At 43.3% G+C, this 19,571-nt stretch overlaps 1 protein-coding gene across 1 annotated transcript in view; it reads right to left on the bottom strand.

Moving 5' to 3' along the window:
- LOC143925685 (dynein axonemal heavy chain 11-like) overlaps positions 1 to 19,571 on the bottom strand; it is a 701,866-nt gene that overhangs the window by 500,510 nt on the left and 181,785 nt on the right. Inside the window, exons 27-29 of the mRNA XM_077450147.1 lie at positions 17,507 to 17,584; positions 5,496 to 5,628; positions 5,243 to 5,370 (exon numbers count right to left, since the gene is read on the bottom strand). Coding sequence (XP_077306273.1) covers positions 5,243 to 5,370; positions 5,496 to 5,628; positions 17,507 to 17,584 — 339 coding nt within the window. The remainder of the gene's footprint in view (positions 1 to 5,242; positions 5,371 to 5,495; positions 5,629 to 17,506; positions 17,585 to 19,571) is intronic.

A 19,571-nucleotide genomic window follows, 5' to 3' on the forward strand; every position in this document is an offset into this window, starting at 1 on the left:
GTTGTTCTTTCCCCTGGTCATGAAATGTATGTCCTTCATTTGCTGTTGCCTGCTCTTTCTCCTGCATTGTTAAAGGGCTGGATTCTGTGGTGGTAGGTTTTCTCCTGCAGCTATGCCTCCAGTAGGGATGAGCTCGGTGTTTGACTCGAATGCATTTTCGACTCGAACACAGGCCGTTCGCCTGTTTGGCGAATTCAGAACTTTGTGGACCGTTCACACCAAATTTGTGTGGCACGAATGGCCCACAATGCACGACGCCATTGTAGTGCATTGCTGGCTCATGATTGGCCAAGCATGCACTGTGACCCGCATGCTTGGCCAATCACATCACCAGCAGCGAGGAGAGCCATGATTGGCCACAGGCAGGATGCCTGTGGCCAATTATAGCTCAGGGGGGTTTAGTACATGCCCCACACTATATAAGGCCGTCAGCGCGGCGGCCTTGTGTAGTGTGTTGGCATGCAGGGAAAGAGCAAGATAGGCAGGTACAGTGTATTTTTGCTTGGGAACCTAGCGCTGTTACAGTGGGTGTTTTGTGCCTCCTGCACAGTATACACTTGAAGCTACCCCTTATTGCTGGTGTTGTTCTGTTTCTGTAACACAGGCATCTGCAGCATTTACAGTAGGTGTTGTGTGCCTCCTGCACAGTATACACCTGAAGTTACCCCTTATTGCTGGTGTTGTTCTGTTTCTGTAATACAGGCATCTGCAGCAGTTAGAGTGGGTGTTGTGTGCCTCCTGCACAGTGTACACCTGAAGATACCCCTTATTGCTGCTGTTGTTCTGTTGCATATCTTGCATATTAGCCTTTAAAATTAGCACTTTTGATTTTGAACGTTTGAGTCCCATAGACTTTAATAGGGTTCTAAAGTTTGCACGAATTTTAGGTCCCTTTGAAGGTTCTGGTGCGAACCGACCCGGGGGGGGGGGGGGGGGGGGGGGAGCGTGTTTGGCTCATCCCTAGCCTCCAGTACCTGACTAAAAAGAAATACATACAACTGACTGCTGAAAGCCTGGAAAGACAGAGACTTTCCTGGAAAGGCAGAGAAATTGCAGATGTGCCTCTGCTGTGTACAGCCCAACCAACTCATCAGTGCCAAAAAAATATAGAAAAAATAAAATAAAATATAAATACACATGAAAATTAAAGTGTAAAATAATATAAACATAAGTATTTATAAGAAGAAATAAAAATATAACAAAAAAAAAAGAAATTGTGTTTGGGAATCTGTCACTGCGGGGCAGCCCAAGCCAGAATTTCACAATACATTATATGTGAGGGGATGCAATGCAAATAACTTGAACAAAGTGGGGATCAGACTGCTGGACTTGTGAGTGGTTATAGTGTAACTTTTTTATGCAGTACCCAATGAGCCCTCTTAGACAGTCCATTAATAGCAGGACATACCAGAAACTCAAATGCATACTGTGCGAGCTCCAGGCAGTAGTCCAGCCGGGACAACCAATAGTCCACAGGGTCCTCACTTCTGATGCTGTGTGCATCAGCCCTGGACCTGATGGACTCAGCAATCATATGGCTAAGGAGTTGCCTGTGGGTGCTGCCTGCAGCTGGGCCTAGTCACTGTGGTTTAAAAAACTGGAATGTGGCAAATATGCAGCTGCTGCCATCACTGCTATTAATTTCTGGCTTAAAAGCATGGGCCCATTGGTCATCAGAAGGGTTATCAGAAGGGGTCACCGTCGGGAAATGTAGCAAAGAGGTTCCTACACAGCCCCTCCTCAGAATTTGCAATAGTAACAGAAGATTGGCGGTTTTACCTGGGGTCTAGTAGGCTGACCACCCAATAGTAATTTCTCTCTTTGCTGACCTGAAACCTGGGGTCCTTGAGCAGGCCTTTGGCCATGAAAGACCCCATTCACCACAAATTGCCCACCACAGATGACCCTGAGTCCCCCCCATATCATCCCACCCACATACAATACCCAGGGTTTGGGAGTTGTAAAATGTCCCACTTGAAGCCTGCCGCATCTCATTGTCAGCACTCCAACCCTCCTCCTACTTATACTCTTCTTCTACCTGTGGCATCTGCCTCACAGGGAAGGAGGCGGTAGGTCGTTTTGACACAGCAACAAGTCCTTCTCTTCCTCCTGCTGCTTTGTCCCCAGTGGATGGCCTAACAGGACCGCACACTCTGTGGCCTGGTAGAACACGAGAAGGATTGCATCGCAAATTCTCACTCTGTCGCAGAGTGCTGTGGTTGTCACGGATGAGGAGGTTAGCAGGCAGCTGATGTTGGCATTGCAGCTCTGCGAGGCAAACGCTATCCAGATATGAAGAGTCTGTAGCTTCCCTTCCCATGCCTACTAAACCACATGTACATGGTCCTGTGTATCCTACCACTGACAGCATGGCCCTTGAACATTGCAGGTGGAGATTAGGGAAAATAATGGCTGATTACACTGAAAGTGGCTAAAAGTGAAGCAGCTATTTTACCATGTTGGCATAAGATGTGGTGCATAGGGTGATTTTGGGACATCTTCTTCCAGCAGCTGCAGAGGAGACACCTGCCTTGAGAAAGATGCTGTTGGAGATTGCAGTGTACGCATAGGAGCATTTTGCAGAGGGTCAAATTGTTGCAGCCAAAGAGTCTTGTGGTGGTGAGGGGAAAGTGCAAAGAGATAAATGAGGAAGAGAAGAAGTGTGAGCGTTTTGTTGCTGACTTGCTGCTCTCACCGAGATTTGTGTTGCAAAGGTATGTGTTTCCTCATGCATGTGGTATGCAAATGATTGGTACCTTTACTATGGCTAATACCCTGCAGGTAGAGTCGGCAGACCATGATGGTCCACGATACTTAAAAAAAAAGGCACACACTACAGAGCTCTTTCTATTTGCTGCCTATTATAGGTACTTGCTAAAGTCAGGCAATTTCTATCAAACACATACCTGAAGCCTATCATTTGGAAATTGTGGGACTAATTGGGCATATGTTGCTGGGGGGGGTTGGAATGTGGGTTTTTGATATTTAAGTTTTTTTGTGTACACTGCTTTGACATTTTTAAACTTTTAGGCCAATGCATTGTGGTATTGTGAAAAAGGAAGCTCACTACTTATACTATTAAAATTTACTATTGTCAGTTTGTATAAAGTCGAGGACTTCAGCTATTTTTTTAAGCATAAACATTCCTTCCCTGATCACATATAAGCAGACCATGTGACTATAGAGTCACACATGTGGGTGTATACACTCTGGGTAAAGGACACTCCCCTCCCTCTTCTTTCTCCATGCCCACTAAACAGCAAAACACAATGGGTGTGGGATATTACATGTAGATTGATAGAGGTGCCAACTCCCTCTAATTCTAGGCACATACACACAAGGCTGGAGGGGTGTGACACAGCTTGTGCTTGGCAGAAATACACTCAAACCATGGTATTGGCAAAAATAATAATGCATATTTGTATGACGTTTAAAACTATTTATTGGTATTAATTATTTATTTTTAAGCTGTATTTCAAAGGCTCCCTCTGCTTATGTTTCCCTCAAACAGGCTAAGAGAGAGCTGGGCCATGTGACAGCTGTATATTGCTTAGAAAAGATACTTAGATTGGTTTACATTAAAATAATTACAGTGTTATCATCCAAATACAGAAAGAGAAGGGACAATGTAAACTAAACAATGTGTGTTTAGTGTCGCTTTAAATTCAGTCATATTGCAGATTGAAATACAATCAGGTGTCACAGCCAAAACTATCTAAAAAGCCTTTTTTTCAGGTTGAAATGAATCAGATTGGAATGCTGCTGCTGTATTTAAGCCAAACTAAATGTAAAAGTTAAAAAATCAATTGCACATCCAATATAAGTGATGCCAGAATGCTGTGTTGCTGAAAATCATACTGTTCCTTACCACATACATCTTAAAGGCACTTTCCACGCATATAATTTAAAGGATTGGTATTTTTTTCCATGATGCCCTCAAAGTCACATTAAAAGGACCTTCTCCCTGAAGTACAGGATTTTTTTTAAATGTATTTGTTAAATGTCCCCCATGACTGTGCCAAGCTCACCATGCCCCTTTTTTACAATAGCTTGCCTATTAGCTTTGAAAATGTCCATTATTTACCAGCATGATTTACTCCTCATAGACTTCACTGGGGTTCGCGGCTTAGTTTTGGTTTTAAGAATTTTGTACATAATCTGATGAACCCCCCTCAAATGAACAGTACAGATTCTCTTATCCCTATAGGTGAACTCTAGTTTATCCTAAAAAGCGATATTATACCTTCAATAACATTTCTCAACAGTTGTAGAATAATGAATTCAGTAGACTTCATTATCCAGGGGATGCAGTTTGACTAGACAAATGTCAAGGTCAGTTTTAATGCGTGCTAAGTAAAAGTGTCTTAAATGAACATTACAAAAATAAAAGAATAGAAGTACAATTAATATGGTAATAGATTATTTTTTAGTAAATAAAAAGTATACCCAACATACACAGAGTTAAAAAACCTCAGTTGGGATATACAGTATGGGGGATATATGGCATATACTGTAATTCTATCAGTAATAAGGCTTATGTTTTGTTACAAGATTTTTAAGGACACCTCCACCCTTTGTTTTTTCTGTGGTTAAGGTTAATGATAGAAAAAGGTAAATTAAATCATCACATCTGGACCAGTGACATAAATGTACGTCGATGGACTTCTGGTGGGATGATGCCTGCAGCTGCAGGCATCACCTGGTACTGTTTTTTAGAGCTTGTGGATGGATCAATTCTAGCAGCTTGCTCGTGATCTCGTGTGACATGTTTGGTATCTATTTACTTGGCGTAACATCATGTTTTATATTTTACAAAATATTGGGTTACATTTTTTTTTTTACATTAAAATTCAAGAAAGTTTATTTTTTCCCAAAAAATTGCATTTGAATAAAACCTTGAATAAAACCTTGATAGTAAGAGCTCATTCAGGAGGCATATGCAGACCTGATAGGCAGCCCAACGTCCAGCTGATGGAGCACACACAGCAGCTTGGCATCATTGTTGCTAATTGCAAGGTAGTGGCTTAGCATGGTCAGCCTGAATCAGGAAGTGCTGTTTCTAGCAGGTTCCACAGATTTACAAAAAATGATTTGCTTAACAAATCTGTGGGCAGTGAGACATGATGTCCAACCGTGAAAAATAGATTTTGGGTTGACATACACTTTAGGACATATGAATACTTTACTAGTATGCCATGTACATTACTGACATACTAATATTCTCTTTAAAAAAAACACAAACCTTGTTATCATCCATCACAGTATTTAATGATTCAATCCACATCGGATCAATATCTCCATCAAGAACAATCCACTTTGGGCCATCATGAGGAATCATGAAGAGTTCTCTCATTGTAAAGGAAAACAGGCCTTGACATACAAAATGAATATAAAAGAAAAAATAAAGGGTTGAATTAAAAATAAAAACTATGAATTAAACATATAATTAATAACTATGTTGTAATATGACCACTACCAGTCTCACTAATAATTACCATCTTTCCACTCCCGTGTTGAAGGGTGAAGAAAACCAAACAACTCATCTGTTGTCACAGCTTTTGGATTGATGTCATGCCAAATGGGCTTTAACTTCATATTGAAATATGTTCTATGTAAAGTCTTTAGAATCTGTGTTAAAGACAAAAAAATTGTTATGACAAAAATCAGGAGGTGAAGGACAATTATGTATTCGATTCATCAAGAGAGTACTGCTAGGACCTTGAAGAAGGAAACATATCCTGAAAGGTTGTCCTGAAAAATTGTATGTTAGTGCAAATAAAAAAAGTATCACAAACAGTACTCAAATGTTTCTATCAAGAGAAAAAAACTGTTAGGTACTGTCTGTTGAGCAAAGCTGGAGTGTACTGCAGACAAGTGATTGATCTTGAGACCTTCCAGTAATGTGTATAAAGTGGGGAGTTTGGGACTTTAATTGAAGCACATTAATATATGTGCCTCCATCCCAGGTTCAAGTAAATGAAAAAGGTAAATTAGGACATTAAATGAGGCTATTGGCTGGTTATGGTTTAAAAGATATGTGGACATGTTTATTAACATTTAAATGTAAAAACAATTACAATGGTACATAGCATATATGAGAATTGTCATATGAATAACCATGCATAAATGGCATGGACAGCATAAATAATGCATAAATATATACATATAACAGCACATAGTAATATTGTAAAAATGCATGTATAAACACATATCAATTTTTGCAGCACGTAGCAATAATAAATTAGTTGTGTGTAGACTGTGTTGGTAGAAATGAAAGATGGTAGCTCTAGATAATTGCTGTTAAAGCATGTACAGTCAGGTCCATAAATATTGGGACATCGACACAATTCTAATATTTTTGGCTCTATACACCACCACAATGGATTTGAAATGAAACTAACAAGATGCGCCTTAACTGCAGACTTTCAGCTTTAATTTGAGGGTATTTACATCCAAATAAGGTGAACGGTGTAGGAATTACAACAGTTTGTATATGTGCCTCACACTTTTTAAGGGACCAAAAGTAATGGGACAGATTAACAATCATCCATCAAACTTTCACTTTTTAATAGTTGGTTGCAAATCCTTTGCAGTCAATTACAGCCTGAAGTCTGGAACGCATAGACATCACCAGGCACTGGGTTTCATCCCTGATGATGCTCTGCAGGGCCTCTACTGCAACTGTCTTCAGCTTCTGCTTGATCTTGGGGCATTCTGCCTTCAGTTTTGTCTTCAGCAAGTGAAATGCATGCTCAATCGGATTCAGGTCAGGTGATTGACTTGGCCATTGCATAACATTCCACTTCTTTCCCTTAAAAAACTCTTTGGTTGCTTTCGCAGTATGCTTCGGGTCATTGTCCATCTGCACTGTGAAGCGCAGTCCAATGAGTTCTCAAGCATTTTGCTGAATATGAGCAGATAATATTGCCCGAAACACTTCAGAATTCATCCTGCTGCTCTTGTCAGCAGTCACATCATCAATAAATACAAGAGAACCAGTTCCATTGGCAGCCATACATGCCCACGCCATGACATTACCACCACCATGCTTCACTGATGAGGTGGTATGCTTTGGATCATGAGCAGTTCCTTTCCTTCTCCATACTCTTCTCTTCCCATCACCCTGGTACAAGTTGATCTTGGTCTCATCTGTCCATAGGATGTTGTTCCAGAACTGTGAAGGCTTTTTTAATCTGGCCTTCCTGTTTTTGAGGCTCACCAATGGTTTACATCTTGTGGTGAACCCTCTGTATTTACTCTGGTGAAGTCTTCCCTTGATTGTTGACTTTGACACACATACACCTACCTCCTGGAGAGTGTTCTTGATCTGGCCAACTGTTGTGAAGGGTGTTTTCTTCACCAGGGAAAGAATTCTTCGGTCACCCACCACAGTTGTTTTCCATGGTCTTCTGGGTCTTTTGGTGTTGCTGAACTCACCGGTGTGTTCTTTCTTTTTAAGGATGTTCCAAACAGTTGATTTGGCCACACCTAATGTTTTTGCTATCTCTCTGATGGGTTTGTTTTGTTTTTTCAGCCTAATGATGGCTTGCTTCACTGATAGTGACAGCTCTTTGAATCTCATATTGAGAGTTGACAGCAACAGATTCCAAATGCAAATAGCACACTTGAAATGAACTCTGGACCTTTTATCTGCTCCTTGTAAATGGGATAATGAGGTATTAACACACACCTGGCCATGGAACAGCTGAACAGCCAATTGTCCCATTACTTTTGGTCCCTTAAAAAGTGTGAGGCACATATACAAACTGTTGTAATTCCTACACTGTTCACCTGATGTGGATGTAAATACCCTCAAATTAAATCTGAAAGTCTGCAGTTAAAGCACATCTTGTTTGTTTCATTTCAAATCTCTTGTGGTGATGTATATAGACAAAAAGATTAGAATTGTGTTGATGTCCCAATATTTATGGACCTGACTGTAGTTACATCCTGAAATTCTGACGCGTTTTGTGTAAAAACACTTCTTCAGGGATGCTATATAGTATCTACCCCTAAGGAAGGGTTTTTACATGAAACACGACAATCATTCAGGATGTGACTATATGCTTTAACAGCAATTATCTAGAACTACCATCTTTAATTTCTACCAACGCAATCTACACTCAACTAATTTAATATGTGACTACGTTTCTCCCCATAGCAAGCGGCTGGCTATGGTTGGCCTAAAAAGAAGAGGAGGAGCCAAGATAGCCGCCGGGGATCTCAGAAGAGGAGGATCAGGGCCACTATGTGCAATACCACCGCACAGAGCAGGTAAGTATAACATGTTTGTTATTTTTATTTTTAACTATTTGCCGACCAGCCGCCACAGTTTTACTGCTGCAGAATGGCACGGCTGGGCAAAACGATGTCACCTTACGTCATCAGTGCACCACAGAAATTGCAAAAGAGACAAATATTTCTGTGGTGCACTGATGATGAAATTAAGCAGGCTGTCCTAGGATGGTTCAGGCGTACTGACAAATCTTTCTATGCCTTTTTTTAAAGCCTAATTTCAGCCAAAACACTGCCCAATTTGGCCCCTCCCAAATTTCCAACAGTGAGAGGCCCCGCCCACATTTTCAATAGTGGCAGACCATACTCACATTTCCAATAATGTCAAGCCCCACACACATTTCTATTAGTGACAAGCCCCACCCACATTTCTAAAAGTGACTGGCCTCACCCACATTTCCAATAGTGACCGACCCCACTCACATTTACAATAGTGACAGGTCCCACCCACATTTCAAGTAGTGACAAGCCCCACCCTAATTTCTGCACTTTCATGTTCCTTGTTTGTAGAGTCAGAAATTAAACTTAAAAAGAATATGTAATTCATGTTAATGAGTATGCATAATTAAAATACAGTTTTAAACTTTAAACTTTTATGTCCTGCTCCATATCAGCATTGCTTATCTCCTACTATCTCTTTGCAGCCACTTTCTGTTTATATCTCAGGAAAGAACAAACTCACTGCTCAACCCGAAAAGCCTGATTTGAGTGTATGTGGTGGTGCACATAGGCTCCTGTCAGCCAAGTCTTCAATGGAAACACATAAATAGTCATAATGTAGTTAGTATACTTCCTGCTTTTAAACATGCTCTACAATAGGGGTTTTCAACATTTGACCTTCGTGGGCAACACTGGAAGAAGAGGTATTGTCTGGGGCCAAACATAAAATACAGTAACAATTAGACTCTTTTCACACTGGAGGCATTTTCAGGCACTAAAGGGCTAAGAATAGCACCTGCAAGGCGCCTGAAAAAGCCCAAGTACTTTCACACTGAAGCGGTGCGCTTGCAGGACGTTAGAAAAAGTCCTGCAAGCAGCATTTTTGGAGCTGTTTGGGAGCGGTAAACCTCCACCACCACTGTCCATTGAAATGAATGGGCACCACTGCCGAAGAACCTGCAAAGCGCTTCGGCAGCAGCACTTTTCAGGTGCATTTAACCCTTTCTTTGGCCGCTAGCAGGGGTTAAAAGCACCCCGCTAGCGGACGAAAAGCAGCCATGACACTCCCACCACCATGCTTGACTGTAGGCAAGACTCAATTGTCTTTGTACTCCTCACCTGATTGCCGCCACACATGCTTGACACCATCTGAACCAAATAAGTTTATCTTGGTCTCATCAGACCACAGGACATGGTTCCAGTAATCCCTGTCCTTAGTCTGCTTGACTGTTTGCGGGCTTTCTTGTACATCATCTTTAGAAGAGGCTTCCTTCTGAGACAACAGCCATGCAGACCAATTTGATGCAGTGTTCGGTGTATGGTCTGAGCACTGACAGGCTGACCCCCCACCTCTTCAACCTCTGCAGCAATGCTGGCAGCACTCATACATCTATTTCCCAAAGACAACCTCTGGATATGACGCTGAGCACGTGCACTCAACTTCTTTATCGACCATGGCGAGGCCTGTTCTGAGTAGAACCTGTCCTGTTAAACCGTTGTATGGTCTTGGCCAATGTGCTGCAGCTCAGTTTTAGGGTCTTCACAATCTTCTTATAGCCTAGGCCATCCTTATGTAAAGCAACAATTCTTTTTTTCTGGTCTCAGAGAGTTCTTCGCCATGAGGTGCCATGTTTAACTTCCAGTGACCAGTATGAGAGAGTGAGAGCGATAACACCAAATTTAACACACCTGCTCCCCATTCACACCTGAGACCTTGTAACACTAATTGGGCTCAATTAGGACATTTTCACTTAGGGGTGTATTCACTTTTGTTGCCAGCGGTTTAGCCATTAATGGCTGTGTGTTGAGTTATTTTGAGGGGACACCAAATGTTACACTGTTATACAATCTGTACACTCACTACTTTACATTGTAACAAAGTGTAATTTCTTCAGTGTTGTTCCAGAAATCCTGTAATCGAGGACAGTCCCAAAAGATGTGAAGAAGCGAGCCCACTGCTATTTGGCAACACCAACATCGTTGTGAGACCCAGATATATACCCAATGCAGCTTCTTAGTGGGTCCTATAAGGTAATAAAGGAACCATTTTGTTAAGAGACATCCATTTTGGGTAATGGAAAATTACTGTTAGCGTGACCCCGTGGAAACCTATTGCTTAAGGTCATATGTGTTTTTTAGAATTATCACAAGGTTAGTTGTTTGTACAGAACAGATGGATGCGGTTAAGCTACTTCCCTTTCCAAGAGCAGAAGTAACTTCATGGCGTTAGACCACAGGCCTATCTTGCATCACGCCTAAAGGACATTCTAAAATATATATATTTAGCTTTTGCTGCTAGGCAGAAATATTGCTTGTGCAAAGAACCATGATGACGTAGTAAAATATACCATCTTGCATATTTTGTGTGGCGATCCCTGATTGGCTCAACCACAGGGCTGTGCTCTAGCTCAAACTGCATAAAACTACTGTGTGTGCTCCAATAAACCCACAATCATTGTTCACGTACAATTGTGTGTATGTGTGGTGATTGTCCACCGGTGACCGGGACCTCCGCTCCTCCGTCCTAGCCTAGGCTACCAGGGTATATACACGGAAGACGAGCACCTAACAGAGATGGTACCAGCAAGTGGGGTCATCTTGTGATAGGTAAGTCATTTTGCTCCTTCTTTGGTGTAGATGCTTACTCTGTCCAGATGACTACCATACAAATAGATTAGTTTAAAAAGCTACTGTGCCTTCGCAGCGGACTAGGCTGGTCCCTCGGAAGGTCAAAAGGGCTCGCAAGGAATTTATAGGTTTAGGAAAAAGTCCGACTAGGTTGGTCTGACTATAAACTATTGGTGATAGTTTTATTAACACGGGAAGTAAAAGAATACGCCCGTGACAAAGGGATTGGTCGAGCGGACACCCACTTGAGAACTTTTAAAGTGCACTATAAATAATGAAATGCATCATGATGTGATTACTTGATAATGTACATGTAAAGTTTTAAAGCTGAAATCCTAAACCATAAAAATATGTCTGTTTCTCTTTAGGTGCAAGCGTAAGTATATAGAGTATTAACGTTGTATAAGATATAATTATATAGAGTGGATATCTGTTTGAATAAACCCAACTGTTGTTAAATGAATACAGAGTATGAAGAACCAGATTGTAGTGAGGTAGCACCCGCCTGTTCACGCTGCACGCTAGGTTTACTTTTTCTTAGCATTGACGAAAGGTGGATTCTTTTGACCACCAGACCTGCAGGCTTCTCTTGCAGACTTGGTGTAAGAGGGGTATATCCCGCCACCAGGAAAGGTACCTTTCATCGTATATTAAGGGTAAATCTTCACAGTTTTATTAGTCTATCTGACCTGGAAGATCAGGGAACTTACCCCCGCATTAGGGAACAAATTATTGACCAAACAGGCTGTTATCACCTCTGCCCACATACCAGGCATACTTTACCCAAATTACTAGATGGGGAATTCTGCAGGCACCCAGCCCCAGAGTCCGGGAACTCCCACCCCGTATGAGTATGTTCAACATAACTTGCCGGGTCCCAAGGTGGAACCTTTCTGGGCACAAGTCCGGGAAAGGTGTCACCAATTGGGAATCCATGACCCAGGACCCCAAGGTCCTTGTTCAGAGGAAGACTGGCAAGAAGTCAGTAAAATTTGTCAGGTACATAAGCATTCTTATCCTCCCTGGTCCAGCTGTTGTTTATCCCCCGGACCAAGGTTGTTTCAATTGTGGACAGCAAGGACACTGGAATTCCCAGTGCCCTTATAGGACTGGACAGATTAGAGCAAGAGGCAGAGGCAGGGGATTTAACCCCCAGACCTGCCCACAGTATCCCCGTTATCCGCCATACCAGAACCCTCGTCAACCACTACCCCAATATCCTACACAGCCACAAATAATGCACCCTCAGGCCCCCAATAGACCACCACCCAGAATTCCTATGCAGTGGCCATCCAATCGGCAGCCACCACCCCAATAGGGATGCCTAGAGTATGTCCCTTCCCTCAGCCTAGTGTGTTACAATCCCTCATGGAGAAGTCTTCCCCCAAGTTGTATTACATGTAGATGGACAACGTGTCTGCTTTTTGATAGACACTGGCGCCACCTCTAGTTCAGTGAACGATGAGATTTTTAACACACCACAATGCACCGAGGGAAACTCTATTGGTATTAATGGGACACCTGTCACCCATCCTATCACTCCACCACTGACTGTAGCCACTCCAGAAGGACAGAAATTATGTACCCAAACTTTTGCCATTTTGTCCTCATGCCCTGTGCCCCTTATGGGACGGGACCTCTTGGCACAACTGTGTATTACCATTAAGTTTAATAGAGAAGGTTCCCTTACCGCTAGTTCACCATTATGTGACTTACATGGCCCTAAGCGACATGCACACAGAGGCTTCTTTATGCTACTCCCCGCCTCTCTCGAAACACATGCCATCTGGGCGGAAAACAAAGGTAGCGTAGGTTTCATTAACTGTACGCCTTACTCGCCTCAGATGCGCTCTGACGCAGAAGCACAATATCACAAACAATACCCCCTGCCCCCCGAAAAGACCCAAGGCATTGCCCCCCAGATCAATGACTACATATCTAAAGGTATCCTAAAACTAATCATTAGCCCCTGGAACACACCCATTTACCCTGTAAAGAAGGCCAGTGGCGAGTGGAGACTCGTCCAAGACCTCAGAGCAGTAAACAAACAAGTGATTCCCCTCCCACCCCTAGTCTCAGACATCACTTTTATTTTCTCATGCATACCGGCAGACTCTCTATGCTACACAGTAATTGATTTAGCGAATGCTTTCTTTAGCATTCCCATTGCAGAGGAAGCCCAACCTATGTTTGCTTTCTCCTGGGCCGGGGCCCAACTAACCTGGACACGCCTACCGCAAGGGTATGTAGACAGTCCAGCCGCCTTCTCTATGGTACTCAACGAGACTGTCAAGTCTTGGACTTCTGAGCGTGGGTCGGTACTAATACAGTATGTGGACGACTTGCTCCTGTGCAGTCGAACTGCTGAAGATTGTGCGGTCGATTCGACATCACTGTTACAACACCTAGCTCACGCCGGGCATCTGGCCTCAAGGAAGAAAATACAATGGTGCCAGCCACAGGTAGAATACCTAGGGTGCATTCTAAAGGAAGGGACAAGGCTAGTGTCCCCCAAACGTGCCGCAGCCCTTCGAGCTCTCAGTCCCCCAAAAGACAAAGCTGCCCTGCTCTCGTTCTTGGGTGCAATGGTATATTGCCGCCAATGGATTCCTGACTGTTCTCATTATGATAGTATCCTAAGAGAGGCTACTGGCTCGACAGCCCCTAAATTAATAGATTGGACTGAGGACAGACTACAAGCTTTTCAAGCTCTATTAAACAGTCTGTCATGTGCACCCGCCCTGGGATTGGTAGACTATGGTAAAGCTTTTCAGCTGTACTGTGTGGTTTCAGGGAACTCTTTTGCCGCGGTTCTCACACAACAACATGGAACAGGATACCGCCCGGTTTCTTACCTATCCAAGAAACTCCCTGTCCAGGTTCAAGGCATGCCGTCATGTCTCCAGAATTTAGCAGCCTGTGCTATGGCAGTACAGGACGCTAACAAACTGGTCTTGGGCCACCCAATGACACTTTTCACCACCCATTCTGTCACCCACCTCATACAGAACATGAACACCCAACACATGACCTCACAAAGGCTCAGCGGTTATGAGATTACCCTTATGAACACTGACAATCTATCTCTTAAATATGTTCCCGCTAGCAACCCTGCTGTCCGCCTCCTGCACTCCATGCTGCGTCTACCACATACCCAGACCAGCTTCATGACTGTGTGGAAAAAGTGGAATCCATCACATCCCCTAGACCTGATCTCACGGATACACCTATTATAGATGCGGAAGATGTTTTCGTTGACGGTAGTTGCTCCCGCCCCTCTGACTCCACTTTCCTAACAGGTTACGCGATAGTCCAATTACCAGACAAGGTGCTAGAAGCCAAGCCGCTACCTCCCTCTTCGGCCCAAGTAGCAGAATTAGAAGCTCTCACTAGAGCCTGCATTCTATTCACTGATAAAAAGGTGAACATTTACACCGACAGTAGATATGCTTTCGGAGTGGTGCATGACTTTGGTGTGATATGGGCTAATAGAGGTTTCAAAACCGCAGACAATAGACTAATTGCCAATTCTACACATATTATGGCTCTTCTCCAGGCCATCCTCCTTCCAAAGGAAGTGGCTATTATCAAGGTAAAAGCCCATTCCTCGGACAACAGCAAATTATCCAAGGGTAACGCCCTAGCCGATAGAACTGCAAAGCAAGCTGCCGCCTCCTCCCCTAACCCCCCTGCCCCCACAACAGTTTTCTTTAAAGAACATTTCACTTCATCCAACTTCAAAACAATTGTAGCACAAATACAAACAATGGCCACAGACCAGGACGTTCATTTCTGGGTCGCTGCAGGATTGACCAAAGACCCCGAGGGTCTTTGGACAAAAGAGGGGAAGGTACTGGGAATACCTGAAGCAAGTTGCATTCTCATACTCTCATACCTCCATGGCCCAGGACACATAGGAGCTGCCCCTTTAACCAACCTGTATAACAAATCTTTTTGTACAAACAATTTGAATAAACAAATCCAACTTCTGACTAAAAGCTGCCTGACCTGTGCACAGAACAATGTCCAAGGAAAAAGACACGGCCTACACGGTCACCTACCTCCACCCTTAGGACCCTTAACAGACTTACAAATAGACTTCACCCACATGCCCAAACAAAAGGGCAACTTGAAGTGTCTCTGCGTTATAGTAGATAAATGGTCAGGATGGTGCGAGGCGATCCCCTGCGTAGGTGAAACTGCTAACATAGCAGCAAAATGCCTGTTGAATCATTGGATTTGTAGGTTTGGAATCCCCACGACTATCTGGTCGGACAGAGGACCAGCATTCAGTTCCTCAGTAACTCAAGCCGTGGCCAAGTTCCTGGGAATGCATTGGAAATTGCATATCCCATATCACCCACAAAGTGCTGGAGTAGTGGAAAGAATGAATAGGAACATTAAAGACAAGCTAAAGAAAGCCACAGGAGGGACTTTGAAGGGATGGCTCGAACATCTCCCTTCAGTCCTTTTCCAAATCAGGACTACGCCTCATGCCCGGACAAAACTTTCACCCTTCGAAATCCTAATGGGTATCCCCGCAAATATAGAATTACCCCCATTAGACCCTAACTCTGACATTAACATTTATTCCCAACAGGAAATGTACGTGAAAAATCTGGTAAGTATGCTCCACGAAATAAACGAACAAGTTTCTGTCACCTTTTCTCCTCTTCCCACAGAACCAACGCATCCCTTCATCCCTGGGGATAAAGTGCTGATCAAACAATTAGCACAAAGAAAGAGTATCGGACCGGCTTTCTCAGGACCATGGAAGGTGGAAAAGGTATCGAGAACAGCAGTACTGACGGATATGGGGAACACCTGGATCCATGCCAGTCGTCTTAAAAGGTGCCCGCAGCCCCCCTCGACTCCGGACCCTCCAACCGAGACGTCAACATCCAACCGCCTTGTCCCTATCTCATCAGCCCGGGAGGAAGACAGCTTGTTCGAAGAAAGTGCATCCTTACTCCCTCAAACCCAAGAACAGCTCCAACTTACCTTGGATCAGAAGTTGCGAGAAGCCCAAAAAGGGATAGAACAAATATCTCTGACAGACTCTGATCCCTTCCAAAAAGACAAAACGGAACTGGACACCCTGACAGGAAACGACGAAGAAGGACAAGACCTTAGATAGCCGGACACAATGATTCCCCTGACAATGTCCATGAAGGCCTTGTGCCTCTTATCTTGTACAGCTTTAATTGTGTTCTTACCCACCTGGTTGATATCTAACTGTATCTATCACCCTGAAGATTTGGGACCCCTTTGCCAGCCTAAGCTTTGGCCAGGGAATACTTGCATGGTTAAAAAACACCGCCATGACTATAATAATGATACTCCTTTTTATTTTGTTCCTATATGCCTGTTACAGGTTTATAATGTGTATAATTGTTAAAGCATCACATACCAGAAATGAAACTATTAAATTAGACGCATTTTCCCATGATCCTAAGGTATGGTACCAGGAAGAATGTGTGACATATGGGATAGATGATATGTGATCTTCCTGTTTTCAACAGGATGATCAAAGGGAGGATTATAAGGTAATAAAGGAACCATTTTGTTAAGAGACATCCATTTTGGGTAATGGAAAATTACTGTTAGCGTGACCCCGTGGAAACCTATTGCTTAAGGTCATATGTGTTTTTTAGAATTATCACAAGGTTAGTTGTTTGTACAGAACAGATGGATGCGGTTAAGCTACTTCCCTTTCCAAGAGCAGAAGTAACTTCATGGCGTTAGACCACAGGCCTATCTTGCATCACGCCTAAAGGACATTCTAAAATATATATATATTTAGCTTTTGCTGCTAGGCAGAAATATTGCTTGTGCAAAGAACCATGATGACGTAGTAAAATATACCATCTTGCATATTTTGTGTGGCGATCCCTGATTGGCTCAACCACAGGGCTGTGCTCTAGCTCAAACTGCATAAAACTACTGTGTGTGCTCCAATAAACACACAATCATTGTTCGCGTACAATTGTGTGTATGTGTGGTGATTGTCCACCAGTGACCGGGACCTCCGCTCCTCCGTCCTAGCCTAGGCTACCAGGGTATATACACGGAAGACGAGCACCTAACAGGTCCTAGGTGGGTGGGTCCTAATTTATTGGCTTTGGGGACTTTGGAGTTGATTTACTAAAACTTGAGAGTGCAAAATGATGTGCAGCTGTGCACAGTAGCCAATCAGCTTCTAATTTCAGATTGTTAAATTAAGCATTGACAAAAATCCTGGCAGCTCACTGGCAGAATGACTGACGAATGGATTGATGGGAATTATATCATTCTTTTTCATATTAAGACCTGACCTGACCTATGTGTTCCTGTTCTCATGCGTTGTTCCTTTGTTCCTTGCATTTGATTTGAACCTTGTTCTTTTATGCCATGAAAACCCAATAACCTATTATTTCTCACTTACCGTGCTCTTGCCTGTCCCAGCATTTCCCACCACAAAGACTGAATGCCGCACCTCTAAAAGTTCCTCCAACTGAGTGATCTGGAATAGGAAGGACAAAGTAGGATGAGCCCCAGCTCTCACAGAAAACTCCTTTGTCCAATTGTCCTATGCATCTATGTGACATATGCATGTGACACAAGAAGGTCATACTGCACAGAGCAATTTAAGGAATACACACCAAATAAAGTATTCTTCACCCACGAAACACATTATAAAAAGTATTATCTTTTTTTAGCTAATAGCATGTGGCTTTGAGAAACTAAAAATGCATATTTGTAAGTGTGATCACTCACACCAGTGTGCTATCTACATGGAATACCCATCAGAAACTCATGTACACATGGAGAAAACATACAAACTGCACCCAGGACCTAGTGCAAAGTCACAATGATAACCACTGAAGATTCTCAGATTTTTCATAAGATTCAATTTGGTTAAGATTCAATTAAATAAGATTCAACTTGGGTAAAAGATGCATGAATCTTGGGTAAACTATTGATAAATAGACCTATAAGTTTTGCTTACTTTATGTTTTGTTTCTTGCTTAAAATTACAACATCTTGCAGTTCCAGTTCTAACGATTTCTTCCCTTTTACACTATGGTCGTTAGGAAGTTGAAGGACATGCAGAGTACATTTTTAATACAGCTTACAGGATTTCAAACAGGTTTAAAAAACACAAAATTAATGCAGCTTCATATTCATCGCTACATCCTTACATGTATTTATTTATTTTTTTATCACTAGGGATTTTTTTCAATTAACGTTTTATTAGAGTATACAACAACAAAATCAGAAACATTACATCCCGAGGGCACAGCGGCATGATGGGCATACAAAATAGAACTGTCAGATGTGGACACCACTGTGCCTGGTTAAAGAGAAAAAAATCAGCAATCACTGGCACCTCAGGCCCTACCGAAACAGTAGGCAGGGAACACCGAGTACCAACTTGTAGCTCACGGCATTAGTTACAAACAGAAGTAACAAGAGAAGAGGAAGAAAAGAATGGGGAGGTAGAGAGAGAGGGAAAAAAAAAGGGGGGGGGGGGGAGAGGAGAGGGGGAGGGGAAGAGAATAGAAGCCTAGGATGAAGAAAAAGAGTTAGAAAACATACACAATTAAATAATAACAAAGTCATTTACAATCTGGCCTACAGGGACCGAGGTGTCCCAGGGCCAAGTTCCAATTGGGCTCCGGGGCTGGGCTAACCGGGCTCCCTCCCAAACAATAAGGGGGGGTGGAAAAATCCGGGGAGGCAGATCCCAGATAGGGAGGCCTGGAAAAACAGGAGTCCAAAAGGAAATACAAAAACAGTCGGCAAAAACAGCAAAAAAGAAAACAAAAAAAAAAAAACACAGATCAAAAAGGGGGGGGGGGGAGAGGCAGGGAACTATCAGGTGGCTAACCACGGGGGGTGGGTAACTCCGAAACCGGCCTGTCCGAGAGGAGTCCAGGGCCAGCCCAGTTCGTGTGGCGGGACTAGGTAGGCTATAGGCCTACGGGGGGCACAATAGACAAAACAAGACAAGCAAAAAAAAAAACTCAAGAGGGCAGGGTCAGTGTGATCGATGTCCGGTTAGGAAGGCAGAAAAAGCAGTGTTCCACGTGGCTCCTCCCGCGGACTCATCTCATGCTGTGTTTGGGGGGTCTGCGCGAGTGCTCAGGGCCCCTGGAGCGTTTAGTGAAAGGGACCTTCTGCCAGACCACCAGCGGTGGAGGCGGCGTGGCCAGCAGATCCCAGGCAGGCAAGTTGGGGGCGGGGATCTCCAAAGCATCACAGAAGGAGTCCAGATCTTCCGGATAACGTAGGATGCCCGTCTTCCCAGCGGTCAAGCTGAAGGGGTAGCCCCATCTGTAGGCAATACTCTTGTCTTGGAGTGTGCACAGTAGAGGCTGCAGTAATCTGCGCTTTTGGAGCGTGATCCAGGATAGATCTGGGTATATCTGCAGTGGGGAGTTATCAAAGATAAGGTTACGGATGGTACGTGCCTTCCGCATGATGTCTTCTTTTAGGGGGAAAGAGTG

This window comes from Lithobates pipiens, unplaced genomic scaffold (genome assembly GCF_037356315.1).
Source record: "Lithobates pipiens isolate NorthernLeopardFrog02 unplaced genomic scaffold, aLitPip1_a1.2 Scaffold_22, whole genome shotgun sequence".
Lineage (NCBI taxonomy): Eukaryota > Metazoa > Chordata > Amphibia > Anura > Ranidae > Lithobates > Lithobates pipiens.